The 15,402-nt window shown below is 36.2% G+C and overlaps 1 protein-coding gene across 2 annotated transcripts; it reads right to left on the bottom strand.

Moving 5' to 3' along the window:
• Positions 1 to 7,406: 7,406 nt before the first annotated feature.
• Positions 7,407 to 14,422, bottom strand: irf8 (interferon regulatory factor 8). Of its 2 annotated transcripts, none has more exons than XM_053500767.1 (9): positions 14,342 to 14,422; positions 13,986 to 14,165; positions 12,505 to 12,688; positions 12,322 to 12,398; positions 11,718 to 11,823; positions 11,145 to 11,192; positions 9,170 to 9,556; positions 8,973 to 9,088; positions 7,407 to 7,938 (listed from the first exon to the last, which is right to left on the bottom strand). In XM_053500767.1, exons 2-9 carry the CDS (start codon positions 14,151 to 14,153, stop codon positions 7,756 to 7,758), a joined length of 1,269 nt encoding a protein of 422 aa, XP_053356742.1. In that variant the 5' UTR covers positions 14,154 to 14,165; positions 14,342 to 14,422; the 3' UTR covers positions 7,407 to 7,755. The 2 variants fall into 2 exon arrangements, with proteins under 2 accessions (XP_053356742.1, XP_053356741.1); XM_053500766.1 differs by having other exon boundaries at positions 11,718 to 11,826.
• Positions 14,423 to 15,402: the final 980 nt, after the last annotated feature.

Consider the following 15,402-nt stretch of genomic DNA (forward strand, 5'->3'; position numbering starts at 1 on the left):
GAGTAGAAGAGCTTGAGTGTCCTGCACAAAGCCCTGAACTCAACCATTTTGACCACTTTCAGGATGAACTGCATGGAACTGGAGCTTCCTTAACATCCCAACATCAGTGCATAGATAAAGTAGAGCTAAATAAATATGGATATGGATGTTCAACAAGGACATATGGATGTGATCTATATGTGTTCACTAATTTCTAGCCATACAATGTATATTTTACATGTCTGCAGTTTTGAATTCCAGTTAAAACAGCTCGTCAGTGTATTGTAGGATTTCTTTTCTTGGAAGGCTAACGAGCATCAAGTAACCATGATTCATACAGTAACATTAAAAACAATGTGCTGTAAATCGGAGCAGATTTAACATCCTATGATCAAACAGCCAGATAAAAGCATCAGGAAGAAGCAGGATGTAAATGTGGCTATAGACACCACGTCTGCTGACTTGTCTGAGCCACAGATTTCAAAATGTCTTTACATGCAAACTTCACCATCAAACACTACATGACCTCCTTATTAAATATGTTTTTGTTTTATTATTCTGGACTAAAAGGTTGGATACAAGGCTTTTTACCTTGTATAAAAATGTATATTTTTATTTATTTCAGACAAAAGATTGCATCAAAACTGACAACAGAAGGTTGGGAATAATTTTAATTAAAAAATAATAATAAATAAACATAATTTATGCAACATTTCTTTGTTTGCCTGTTGATCAAGAGCTTTGGGCTATTCAAGTATCTGACATATACTCAGTTATACAGTAACAAGTTTAAATGAATAAATAAATAAATAAAATCCTTAATAAAATGTTTTTCATAACGTGATTACTATAAAATAAACACAAGATGATTATACTAATGTCTGGACATTTTTACTCATTCCAGCCATAAACTCTTCTCAATCTGGTCATTTAGGTAAAGATACAAAAGTATCTGCATCCTTTTAAAAATAAATATTACAAATCACAGTTAAAAAATGTCACTCACTTTAATATTTCTTGATTTAGCTTTGATCTCAGTATACATTCACTATGCAATCGTTTCAACAACCTCATAACACTAATTTTCATCGAGAGATGCATTAATTTTTGGTCTAGGATCTTGTATTGTTAATGATTCCTCACGCTCCCAGAGCCACTCTTTCACAATTCGAAACCTGGAACATGGCCGTGCCATGAGGGAAGAAAAACTCCATGGGTGTGAATACTTAGTCATTCAGTACATTCAGGTCGTCAGCTGACTTTATTTTATTGCCACATAAAGTTGATGAGAATAGACCTGAACAACTGAAGCAACACCAGATCATAACACATCCTTCAGGTCACATGACCCTTTTTCTTCTCCAAAGTCCAATCTTTATACTCCATAATTTTCTCAGTACTTTAGATGTTTTATTTGCTTGATGCAGCCCAATGTTTTCCACAACCACATTATACATCGTCTGATGGGGATTTTTAAAAATTAAGCTACTCGCTTGTATGAGTTAGGGTTTAAAGAATTGGTGCTGCTTGACACATTAATCACTGCAGCAACTATGCAATTAATGATTCTTAAGTAATAATGAAATAATGACATTTCAAGATGCAATCAAAATAAAGTCTAAACATGAGCTACTACCAATCAGTCGGGAACCACGTAATGCCAGCCAACCGCATCTTTTCGAAGTTGGGGGTGGCATAACACACTCGGGGGACGGCGCTATCCACTTCTTCTTCTTCGCCCCTGATTGGCTGTAGAGCCGTGATTAATGTGGGAGCACTAAGTACCTCTCATCCCTCCCCTTTGAGAGAGCTCGGCCAATCAGCTCTCTCTAAACCTCCGGCTGCGAGAGGTTACAGCATCACCCGGGAATCAAACTCACAATCTCCGGATGATAGGTCGAGCATAGTTAGCATGAGATTAGGATAAAACAGAACAATTTTCTGATCAGCTGATCTAATAATGAATAATAATTATAAAGAATGATACAAATAAAAATGTATGATTACTAATATATTAGTTTTACTAAATGAACATTGTAAATCCCAATAAAAAAATTTATTATGGTATGTATTATGATATAGTATTGCCGTGGTACTTGGGACGTTTCCATGTTTGGCAACATAGGACATTATAGAGTACCAGGGTAGGCACTATGGCACTTCATTCGTACCACGGTAGTACTATGGTACGTGTCACTGTCCTTGGCTACCAAAATTCAACAGGTATCTAAAATAATTAAATATGATTGTATATATTGTATTCAAGTATGATTTTAATCCATAGTATGTACCATAGTACCATACGTAGAACCATGTACAATACTACAGTGAGGCCTGAGATTTTTTATCATAGGTATACCTCAACAATGAGAGACAAAAGAAAATTAAAAAAATCCAGAAAATCACATTGTAGGATTTTTAAATAATTTATTTGCAAATTATGGTGGAAAATAGGTATTTGGTCAATAACAAAATTTCATCTCAATACTTTGTTATATCCCCTTTGTTGGCAATGACAGAGGTCAAACGTTTTCTGTAAGTGTTCACAAGGTGTTCACACACTGTTGCAGGTATTTTTGCCCGTTCCTCAATGTAGATCTCCTCTAGAGCAGTGATGTTCCAAAAGTTCCAAAGATTTTCTATGGGGTTGAGATCTGGAGACTGGCTAGGCCACTCCAGGACCTTGAAATGCTTCTTTCGAAGCCACTTCTCCGTTGCCCGGGCGGTGTGTTTGGGATCATTGTCATGCTGAAAGACCCAGCCACGTTTCATCTCCAATGCCCTTGCTGATGGAAGGAGGATTTCACCCAAAATCTCATGATACACGGCCCTATTCATTCTTTTCTTTACACGGATCAGTCAAGTCAAGTCAAGTCAAATTTATTTATAGCACATTTAAAACCAACCGAAGTTGACCAAAGTGCTGTACAAGGAATAAAACGACCAAAATTTAAACAGCATAAAATGAAAGCAAATAAAATTAAATATAACTATGTAAAAAGTAAATAAAAATCAGTTAGTTAATAAAACAATAATCAAATGAAATCATGCATAAATCATTTAATTTAAATAAATAATCAATTTAACTAAACTAAAAAGTAAAATTAAAATTAAAAAAAATAATAATAAAAGGGGTCAAATGTCTGGTCCCTTTGCAGAAAAACAGCCTTAAAAGCATGATGTTTCCACCCCCATGCTTCACAGTAGGTATGGTGTTTTTTGGACGCAACTCAGCATTCATTCTTCTTTAAACACGACAAGTTAAGTTGTTTCATCTGACCACATGACATTCTCCCAAATACTCTCTAGCAAACTTCAGACGGGCCTGGACATGTGCTGGCTTATGCAGGGGGACACATCTGGCTGGATTTGAGTCCCTGGCGGCGCAGTGTGTTACTGATGGTAGCCTAGATGGTAGGTCCCCCCGTGTGGTTCTGGGGTTTTTGCTCACAGTTCTTGTGATCATTTTGACCCCACTGGGTGAGATCTTGCGTGGAGCCCCAGATTGAGGAAGATAATGGTGGTCTTGTATGTCTTCCATTTTCTTATAATTGCTCCCACACTTGATTTCTTCACTCCAAGCTGCTTACCTATTGTAGATTCAGTCTTCCCAGCCTTGTGCAGGCCTACAATTTAGTTTCCAGAGTCCTTTGACAGCTTTTTGGTCTTGGCCATTGTGGAGTTTGAAGTGTGACTGTTTAAGGTTGTGGACAGGTGTATTTTATACTGATAATGAGTTCAAACAGATGCCATTTAATCAGGTAACGAGTGGAGGACAGATGAGCCTCTTAAAGAAGTTACAGGTCTGTAAAAGCTAGAAATCTTCCTTGTTTGTAGGTGACCCCAATACTTATTTTACGGAGGAATTTATCAATGAATTCATAAAAAATCCTACAATGTGATTTTCTGGATTTGTTTTCTTATTTTGTCTCTCATAGTTGAGGTATAACATAAACATACAACATTTGATCATCATTTATTATTTTTTATTATTGCTCACGCCATTGGTGGCTGAGTGGTGGGTTCCTTACCTAGTGTACCGTGTGGAAGGCCTGGGTTCGATTTCCAGCCAATCCCCAAACCACAGCTAATGGATGCAGTACCGGTTCCAAGTCCTAAGTATGAGTTAGGGTTTAAAGAATTGGTGCAGCTTGACACATTAATCACTGCAGCAACTATGCAATTAATAATTCTTAAGTAATAATGAAATAATGACATTTCAAGATGCAGTAAAAATAAAGTCTAAACATGAGCTACTACCAATCAGTCGGGAGGGCCGAAGACTATCACGTTTCCTCCGAACCACGTAACACCAGCCAACCGCATCTTTTCGAAGTTAGGGGTGGCATAACACACTCGGAGGACGGCGCTATCCACTTCTTCTTCTTGCGTGACCTTACAGACGCCCCTGATTGGCCTGGGTTCGATTTCCAGCCAATCCCCAAACCACAGCTACTGGATGCAGTACCGGTTCCAAGTGCGGAGGGAGGGTTGTGTCAGGGAGGGCATCCGGTGTAAAACCTGCCCTGAGACGTTGTGCAGATCAGACGGGCCGCTGTGTTTACCCCTTGACAGGAGCAACCGGAAGACTAAGACCATTTACTTTTGTTTGCTTTATATATCTTACTGGAGTGAAAATTTTGCCCTGAACTTAAATATGTTGATGCACAAATCATTTCTTTTAATTATGCCGGTTGTACACAATTATGTGAAATATGAAAGTAATATGAAATGTTTGCTTTTAAGTAATTTGCTTGATGACTTCTTACATTTTATTAAACACTCTGGTGTGTAGCTGCATCAGTACTTTCACCCAAGTCATTATGTTTTTTTGTGCTTCATTAGATTGTTAGATTTCATCTAAACTATATAGTCGTACTCCTACTGCTCGTTTTGCACGCAAGATATATAGCATAGACGACACGGAACAATGCGCTAGAATTAGAACATCACTGCTAGGATGAAGGAGTGGGTGGAGCTTGTGGTTGACCTAACTTTTTTATCGATTTGATCAAAATCTTTTGGGAAAAAAATGATATATTATTATTATTACGAAGTTGTTTGAGTATGATGATGCATCATAAATGTGGAATTTTTTTTATTATTTCAGTTTCTAATATGCAGTGAGTTACTGGTAAATGGAACGTAAATCCCCTTTTGCTCTTTTAATGTTCTGGAGAAATTCGACAAAGGAGCGTAAAATATCACCCACACACTGCTTCGTCTAATATAATAAGCTCTGACCATGGTCATCAGTGTCACCTGATAGATATAAGAGTACGGCAAGTAAGAGTGTGTGAGTGTGTGGAATGGATGAGTGATTAATATTAAGTGAACGGAATGACAGGTATCGGAAATCTTATATGCGCTACCCTATATCCGTCGAGTCTTAATCTTCAGCCGTAGTACAGACACACTGGGTAGTTTCCATCGTCATGGGTTTTAATGGCTCATTGCGTCGGCTAGGGTTGTGTGTCACCAGAGCGGAGAGAAAGTGAAATGGGGATCTACAGTGTGTCATCATCATCAGGGATCACATTTTCTATCCAGGGAGTCTCCTTCTCTTCCTTCTTTCACTCTTATCACAGACTCTGGGAAGCCAGCGGCTCTTTTTCTTCCCTTTTAGTCCCATGTTGAGTCATTCTCAGTTGCGATTATTCTTCAGATTATGATTATCTTTGTATTTCAGTAAGTCTGGATCCAATCCTGAAGACGCTGTGGAACAGGCAGGAATACACACATCTGTCACAGAGCACCATTAACACACACACACACACACACACACTTATTCACACCTAGGGGTTTTTAGCATATCCTATCTGACCACCTGCATGTATTTGGGAAGAATCCAGAGAACCAGGGAACCTACATGAGGACAGTACGCCAGGAACCCGAGCTCAGGATCGACCCCGGGACGCCATTATTAAAACTGTTATTATTACAATATTAAAAGTATATACTGTATTTTTACTGTATATCTCCCACATCATCATCATCATCATCATCATCATATATTTCTATTTCTTCTTCTCGGTCTTCATCCTTGTTTTATTATGATTATAATAAATCGTAAAGTTACCGATGCTCACTGTCGGTGTGTTTTCCGGTCTTTTCTTTTCTTCATTCACTAAGTTCCCCAGTACTTTCTCCTCTTTCATGCTCTCTTCCTATTTCTGTCACATCTATTACATCTGCTAACCTCGCACCTCTTCTTTTTCTTTCCTTCATGACTTTTCCTTATTAAGGTCTCATTATTTCTCTCTATTTCCATTATTTGTCTGTTTTTTTTGTTATTTTTCTTTTCTTTCTAGCTTCCATTTATCCGTCCATCCAACATCTTTCTTTCTTTTTTGATCATCGTTGTCTCTCCTACAAATCTAGTTTTTTATGTACATAATGTGTGTATTTATACTTACAACAAAAGTTTACAGCTAAGGTTTTCTATAATTTTCTTTATTTTAATATTTACTATATTGTATAGATAAGTTTTATATTTTATATTTTTACATTTTTTAATACTTTTGTTCTATTTTCAATAGATATGTTTTTCTATATCTAAGTTTCTCTATGTTCTCTTTCTTATTTTATAATATTTTTTTTATTTTTACTTTAAGGTATCGTACTGTGTATGACTGTGTACATGACAAATAAATTTAGAATTTGAAATTCGATATTTAAAATGCATTAACATATCGTTGAAATATTAAAATGTAAACTGACGTTTTAAAAACAGTTCTTAATTTAGAATTTTTTTAAAAAGTCATCTTTATTTCTTATATAAGTTTCTTTGTTACTTCCATCCATCCATCTATCTGTGTGTTTGTTAGTCCGTAGTTTGTATGTATGTATGTATGTAATTATGTATGTATGTATGTATGTCTATCTATATATCACCTTCATCATGGCAAGCAGGGATTTTATAATAAGTATTTAATCCATAATTTCATCATAGGTATTAAGTAAACAAATATTTATTTTAAATACATTAAAAAACTTTTTTGAAAGATTAAAAATAAACTGATTAACTGATTTAAAAACACAATCATTTATTTATTTATGATCATGTGCACAAATTAGCAGGTAGTATTTTAAATCCTAAGCATTTATATTTTATAATTATATAGTATATTACATATACAAATTTATATGTATGAATTGTAAGATTTTTCTAAAATTAAATCTTAATCTAAGTATACAGCAGGTTAATTTCTATATAACATTTATTTTATTATTATTATTATTATTATTATTATTATTATTATTATTATTTTGTATTATTATTATTGTTATTGTTATTATTATTGTTATTATTATTGTTGTTATTATTGTTGTTGTTATTATTGTTGTTGTTGTTGTTGTTAGTTTGTTAGTAGTAGCTGTTGGTTTTGTATCCCTATTTTAAATAATATAAAAATACTCTGAGCATGTAATGCTTAAAAAACTTTATTAGCAAAGTCACAGTACAAGAAGCTGAAGATAGTAAAACCTATCTACTTACTAGCTGGAGATCATATGTTGCATATAAAACTGCAAAGAAATAAAAGTGATCGGCAAACAAAAATGAGAAATACGTTTTCTACCAAAATACATGTTTAAAAAAACACAACCTTTCCTGAGAACATTTTCATGAAGAGATTTCCTGAGAAAACACGATGCTACGTGTAGCTTCATCAAAGCTCACATCACTGCTAATGCCAACAAATCGTTTAGTCATTGTTGTTGTTGTTGTTGTTGTCTTTATTTGAATCAGTCTGTTTGGTTGATCGGAGCTGCACTTCAGGCGATGATGGGCAGGTTGTCTCTGTAGCACGCGGGCCGCTGCGGGTAAGAGTAGTTGCAAACGTCCTGGTAAGGCATCTGATCGCCGGGAAGCTCGTCGGAGATCTCCAGGTTGCTGCTGTACTGAGCTCGGTGAGCCGACACGGTGTCCAGCAGCTGCTGACATTTTACAGGCGTGATCTGTTCACAACACAGACGACAAGAGTTATGACTTCATGGGACAATTACAAGATCAAATATAAAATCATTCAGACATGTGAGTGGAGCATAATTTCATTCAAACTGTAAATGCTAATATGGCCCAATAGTAAGATTTAGAATATTAATGATAAAGTAAAAAATACTCAGAAATGTTCTCTAGCAATCAGCGGGGTTAGTTAATCCTTTTGCATTTATACACATGATCATTAAACCAAGAAGCATCCGTTTTGAAAGTTTAAATGCTTCCATGAAATTCACTGATATAATTTTTCAGGCTTATAGATTTAAGTCCCAAGAAATAAAAAATGATAAGAAAAATTAAGTGAAAACTTAGTCCCGTGTATATACAGTACATATGAGCTTGTTTAAGTCGAACTGGGACTTATTACTCCCTTAATTTTTTTGATCAAATTAAATAAAGACTAAATAGAATAGAAACTAAAGAAAAATTTCTATCAGATTAAAGCCAAGATCTTTATACAAATAAGAAAACTAAACAATAATGTTCTCTAATATTCAAAAATTTAAGTGATTTGCAGAGAGATTTAAATACAACACAAATATAAAGCGATCAAAATTACTTCCCTTTCCAATAATTTTTTTTCGAATGGATTAAAACATAACGAACAAGACCGCATACATGTAAAATTCTGCTCAAAATCATCCACTTGTGTTAATAAGCAACAAATAAAACACTGTCATGAAGTTTTATTTATTCCTCCTTTACATCAGCAATTATTTCTTAAAGAATACCCAGTGGTTGTTTTGATCCATTTACAGTTACATTTGATGTTGTGGAAAATCACAGTGATTTCTTTATCTTTAAAAAAAAAAAAAAAGGTAATACTGCAAATCGGAAAGAACAGTTACATCTGATGTTTACAAAGCGCTGACACTGGAGGCTCCTTCCGTAAATCCTAATTAATCATCATCATCTCACAGAAAAAGAAAAACGGCACTGTATCACCATTACAAAGGTGTTTATGGTTTCTGTAGGTAAGTCAGATATTTACCTGCACGATGATCAGCTTGTTCTTCACAGTGCTAAAGTCGGCAAACTCTTCTCCAAAACAGAGCGTGACCGTGGGGTCCGGAGCCGGGAACTGATTCTCCTGATACATCTGCAAAGCTGAGAGACACACAACCTTGGTCAAAACACATGTATATACACTACACACATACACAGACACACTGATTTCTTTTGTCTTACCCTGTAAAAACCTGTTGTTGTCAAAGATCTTGACCACAGCGTCCCTCTCCAGTTTGCTAACGCCTGAGCCGTACTGGGAGTCCTGGCCGCTCCAGAACACGCGGCTCTGACACAAACGTTTGATGAAGATGCCCTCGCGGTTGGCGCGCAGCAGAACTCCGCGCTCGAGGTGCCCGAACAGCTTGCGCGTGACGGAGCGCTGGCGCTCGTTCTCGATGAGCTCCACAGACGGGAAGCGGACGGTCTGCAGGCTGTCCGAGCCGTACAGCAGCGCGTTGGAGACGGGGGGCTGGCAGGGCGAGATCCGACACCCGTCGGTGTGAGTGGTCACTGTGTGGCCCATCGGCTTTCCTCCGTAGTAGAAAGAGATCATCATCTGAGCCAAAACTGGAAACGCAGACACAGAGGGAGAGACAAGACATTTTATCAGGGTGAATCTAGAACCATGAAGCATCCTTCAGCAGGACTTGGAATAGAGTGGAATCTGTATACACTTTCGGATAAAAAGGTCATAAGTGTCCCAAGCTTTAGAAATCAGTTCCAAAAACAGAAAGTGTTCCACATGGAACCTGGTGCCAATTCATCACAGGGCATACACACACACTCTCAAACACTACGGGAAATTTGAAAATGCCAGTTAGATTAATCTGCGTGTTTTTGTTCTGTGGGAGGAAACTGGAATACCCAGAGGAAACCCACCAAGCATGGGGAGAACATGCCGCTTATAAGTGAAAACAGGACTTGAACCCTTGACCATGGAGGTGCGAGGGCACAGTGCCCACCATCCTGCCACCCTTGAGGTTTTTGCCTCCCACAGTCCAAAGATATTCAGATTAGGCGTTCCCAAATTGCCTGTAGTGTGTGAATGTTGACCAAAGGTCCTACCACTGGCCTTTACGGTAACTAGTTGGACTACAGAGGTTTCTAGATGGTGGATGGATGGAAGAAAATAGAAACTAGTGCTGCATAATAAATGCTGCAATTAATTAAATGTAATTATTAATAATTCAAGTCAATTCAATTCGATTCAATTTTATTTGTATAGCGCTTTTAACAATGGTCATGGCTGGAAGTTCAATATAACGGATGATTTAAATTAATATGGAGTCCAGTTCATTGTTGAAGGCTCAGGTACAAAATTATAAGAAATTCCAGTCCCAAATAATTTGTATTGAGCGACTGCAGTCACGAGTCCACGGGGAGCAGCTGTCTGCATCAGGACCGTCTTCATGGTAAATCACGTATTTGGATCATTTCAGAAATACTTTTGAGGTGATAAATAAATATTGGCAACCATACTCTTAATGAGATAATTGTGCATTTAACAGGTAAATATCGTCATTTTAAATTTCAATCGCAATATGTATCAAAATAATCACAATATGATTTTGTCTTTTTTATTATGAAATCGTATGATGATGATGATGATGACAATTATTATTATTATTATTATTATAGTTGGTGTTGTTAATGATTAAAGTATTTTTTTTTCAATTAAAGATTCTTTACAAAACTAGGAAATGGTTCTATGTAACCAGGAACCAATGCACCTTCATCAAAATAAATAATGGTCATTTTTTTATATCACTGAATTCATATTTTGTAATCTTTAAATAATTGTGATCTAAGAGACAGCGAACAAGAGTAGTGAGGTCCAATGTGTGTGTTTTTATTACTATTACAAAAGTGGAAAACAGATGAAGATGATTCCATAAATATTATAAGAATAATGTATTTACTGTACTGTATATTGTATATAATAAATAATAATAAAATACATATAATATAATATAATAATAAAACAATCTTACATTTTTTAGCTGCTTTAAAGTGCAGTGTGTCTAGTACTAAACAGGAACATGAGTGTGTGTATGCATGTGTGCATGTGCATGTGTGTGTGTGCGTGTGTGTGTGTGTGTTGTTCTTTCTTTAGGTGCATGTCTATAAGAGAAACAAGACAGCAGACTCAACATACCAGCATTAAATGAGTTTATTGGCGAGGTGTCCAGATGGTTTGGGAAAACTGTAAGAGGAAAAAAAAAAGTACACGTTAGAAATTGTTAATATAATTATAAATTGAGAAGCAATTTAAATACAAAACAAAGTGTCTAAATAAACCCTGTTTTGCTCTCAAAGTTAATACTCATGAGACCTTAAATGCAAAGTCAGCAACTTTCAAAAGGAAATTAGGAAATCTGTCCTCCTCAGCATGCAAATAGAAACGAAGAAAAAAAAACCCTAGCACAAAAGCTGTTTCAGCTCTCGTGTGGTGCGGTGTTTAAAAAAAAACATGCATTTTCACACACTCAAGTCATTTCAGAATGCGAAAAAAAACAAAACTAAGAACCAGCATAAGACAGCGAACCTTTAATAATCCCTGAGTAAAGAAAAGACAGTTATTACAGTATAATACTGAGCATTCATAAGTGACAAGGGAACAAGGTTTGTTTTTAGCATTCACTGTGAACTCTGATTTAGTGGTAATGACTTTGTTCCCGTTTTCTCATGAGTGTGAGTGTGTGAAAGGGTGTGTGTTTGTGCACCGTACCGTTCTGCGAGCCAGGTTGCCAGAACTCCTGCGGCGACTGAACGTTGCAATTCCCATCCATAGGAGACGGACTCCTCCTGATACTGTCTGCGTAGTCGTCATTAGACTGCTGCACAGAAGAAGAAAAACAAGAAAATTTTAATAAAAACAATAATGCAATTAATTTCATCGTGTTTCGATAAGAGAATATAGAGGTGTAATATGCAGGTCTAGGAAAATCATCACCAACAGGGTAAAGGGGAGGTAATTTATTGATTATTTTCCTATAGCATCACATTCTGATGTGTTTATTTTCTCTCATACAATTCCACCTCTAGTTTTTTTTTAATGATCAAACAATATGCTCTAATTATTTACGGTTACATCTAGTGCTAAGCACACAGATTTTCCTAAATGTTTTTGCTTTTCAACCATTATTTTTAACAAAGCGCTGACACTGGAGACTCCTTCCAAAACTGCTAAATAAGCATCTCTACAGAAATTCTAAAGAGCATATTAATATAGAAACGTGACTTGCCTAGAAGCCACAGCTACTCTCAGAGCTGTTGTTACGGAAAAATGAATCTGACCAATCAGAATGGAGAGACGCAGAGGCCGTCCTCACCTCTTTGATCAGCTGATCGAGGCTCTGGGCTGACTCTATGTCGACTGCATCGTTCGCAGGGTAGATGGTTTTAACTTCTGAACCAAGGAAACACAGGCCTACTTCAGTTTCATAATCTCAAGGTAAAGCGATAATAAGAATTAGCACAGTGGGCTAAAAATAAAAATGCTTGTGAGCACTCACGCTTCTGCTCTTCCTCAGGGACAATCCTGTACACCTTGTATGGCTCAGAGATGTCCAGCTGCGAGCGATCTGTTACTTCTTCGAAATCTGGACTTTTGTTGAGCGCACATCGCAATCTGGTCTTCCATGTAGCAGGTTCAGCTTTGTCTCCTTCCTTAAACTTGCCCTTAAACACCGCCCAAGCCTGGAACACACCACACACTCCATGTAGACTTGAACTCTTTAATGAAACTATTTTAATTATTATAATTATTATTAATATTTTTCAGTAACAGGAAAAAGTTTTATGCACATCAGAAGAATGTTGTTACTAAGTATACCAATTTGCTTAAATGGCAACTGGGGTAAGATCTCAGTAACCTTTTTCTTTTTCTTTTGGCAGTGTCCGTGCATGCCATTTTAACTTCTGTAATTAAAACTATACAGCTGAGTGCTGTTGGTTTTTGGGAAAATAATCCAAAGAATCTAAAATCTGATGGTAAAAGAAGTAAAGGCAGTTGTAAGGCAGAGATTGTGCATGAAAAGTACTGTAATAGTACTTTACTGTAAGTAACGTATCACATCTAGAAAAGAAGGGTGCAGACATTAGTCCATAATGTCAATAGTGCACGTTATAAATACATTTTTGTTTAAATCCCTTAACCATAATGCACCTTATTTTTAGTAAAAAAGTGTTTTGTAAAAGTGCTTAACAAAAACTTTTCATAAATAAAAAGTTAATATTGTAAACTTAATATTTAATTAATTTATTTTTCACTTCTTTTGCTGGATTCTAATAAACACCTGCTGAAGAATTGTAGTGTATAAATGTCAAACTGTTACAGCGTAAAAAAAAAATTCTTAACTTCTCAAAATGAGTCATTTTAAGCCAGCTAGGTCATACTTGAAATGTATAATATATAATTTTTAAAAAGCAAAATATCAAACATTGACTTTGCCACAATGTAAAATGCATTCTAGGTTTTTTGTTTTTCTTTTAGACATGCACCACTGCACTTATGAACACAATGTGATATAAAAATCTTTGATATTTATGAAGAAAACAAGCAAACAAAAAACTCTTCTTTTCTTTGTCCTTATGATCGCCTTTGACATCTTCTGAAGAGCTTTCAGATCCTTTTTATGTTCACAAGCTAATTGTGAAGGATGCAAACCTTTACACGCCTTTACACTCCACTTTACTTTATATATAGTTTTAAAAGTTATTAAAAACAATTCCCATTATTATTATTTTTAAATTACAAATAAAACAATTTCAAATAGTTTAAAAGTGCATGCACTGGGGGAAAAAAAAAACATGACAAAAAAAAAAACCTGAAGTGCAGAATTTGTTGTTTTTTTAATGCACTGTTGCATTTGGTCTTTTTTCCACATGGCCAATCAAGGTGCACAGAAGGAATGTGAATCAGAATATGCTCATAATAATAATAATAATAATAATAATAATAATAATAATAATAATAATAAACTGTTATGCCTACTTTAAAAATGGAAGCGTCGACTTCTTGGTTATAGTCCTGTTTCCCTGCATGTTTCCACGGGATGCGGAACATGGTGTGAGCTTCATCCTCCCACAGCAACCCAGAATAAATATTACTGTTAATCTGCTCTATGAGCCACTGCTTCAGCCTCCTTCCTCCTGAATTCATCTTGCAATCAACCTGTCAATCAATATACAATATTTATATATATATATATATATATATATATATATATATATATATATATATATATATTATATAATACAATGATCACTTTCAAACTCATTGTTTGATTTGAATCTTTATACATATACTGTGGCTTCCCTTTCTTCTTCTTCTTGAAAAAGACACCTTACCTGTTGTTGATCTGCTGAAGAATGAGAGTAAGATCTTCCTTTGAGGAGGTAATATCCCACAGCTTCAGCACTCTGTGATTTAATTCTGAGGAAAGCCGTGTCAGGGTTATTTTGTGTGAATGAACGCTTGGCCACGCCCCCCGGACGCCCACGCGTCCAATCAGAACGCGCGCTGCTGTGACGCGTCCTCTTCGGAGGAAGACTCGGGTTCTTCGAAGCTGTGTAGTTTCCGAGAAATCGGCGGCGGAGGTGTTTAAAGCGCTCCGGGGTGGGCTGCTTTTCCATGGAAAAGGGATTTTACACTCTTTGGTGTTTGTTATTTAATGATCAATGAAGGTTTGAGTAACGATCAACGCCGATTTTTAAAGCGGCGAAGAGCTGTTTCGTCCGTCATGGCGGTCGCCATCTTTCTCTCTCTTTTTTTTTTAAGCTAAGCTAAGAGTCAGTAATCACATTTGTTATTCACGCGCACACGAATAAAGTTGTGAAAATGAATACATCATGGCCTACAAACTTTCCAATACTTATTACAATTGTTTTTTTTTGTTTTTTTTAATGTCAGATATTCCACACACACACACATTTATAGTTTTGAGAATGACTCAAGTATACATTTTCACAAAGTCTGTCAGATGTCACTCCTGAAGTATCATTACAAGCATTTTAATGGTATTAAAGGCTTTTATTGACAACTTCATTAAGTTTATGCAAAGACTCAATATTCACAGTGTTACCCCTACTTTATCACATTTCGCCCTGGCCTGCTGTCAATCAACTTCTGGGCCACATCCTGACTGATGGCAGCCCGTTCTTGCATAATCAGTGCCTGTCAGAATTTGTGGGTTTTTGTTCGTCCACCAGTCGCTTCAGGATTGACCACAGGTTCTCAAAGCGATTAAGGTCTGGGGAGTTTCCTGGCTATGAACCCAAAATGTTGATGTTTAGTTATGACTTTTACCTTCATGACAAGCTGCACTATCACAGTAGGCATTGTTCGTCACCAAACTGTTGGGAGAAGTTGCTCTCGGAGAATGTTTTTGTACCATTTTTAGTTCATGGCT

This window comes from Clarias gariepinus, chromosome 7, assembly GCF_024256425.1.
Source record: "Clarias gariepinus isolate MV-2021 ecotype Netherlands chromosome 7, CGAR_prim_01v2, whole genome shotgun sequence".
In the NCBI taxonomy this organism is placed as follows: Eukaryota; Metazoa; Chordata; class Actinopteri; order Siluriformes; family Clariidae; genus Clarias; species Clarias gariepinus.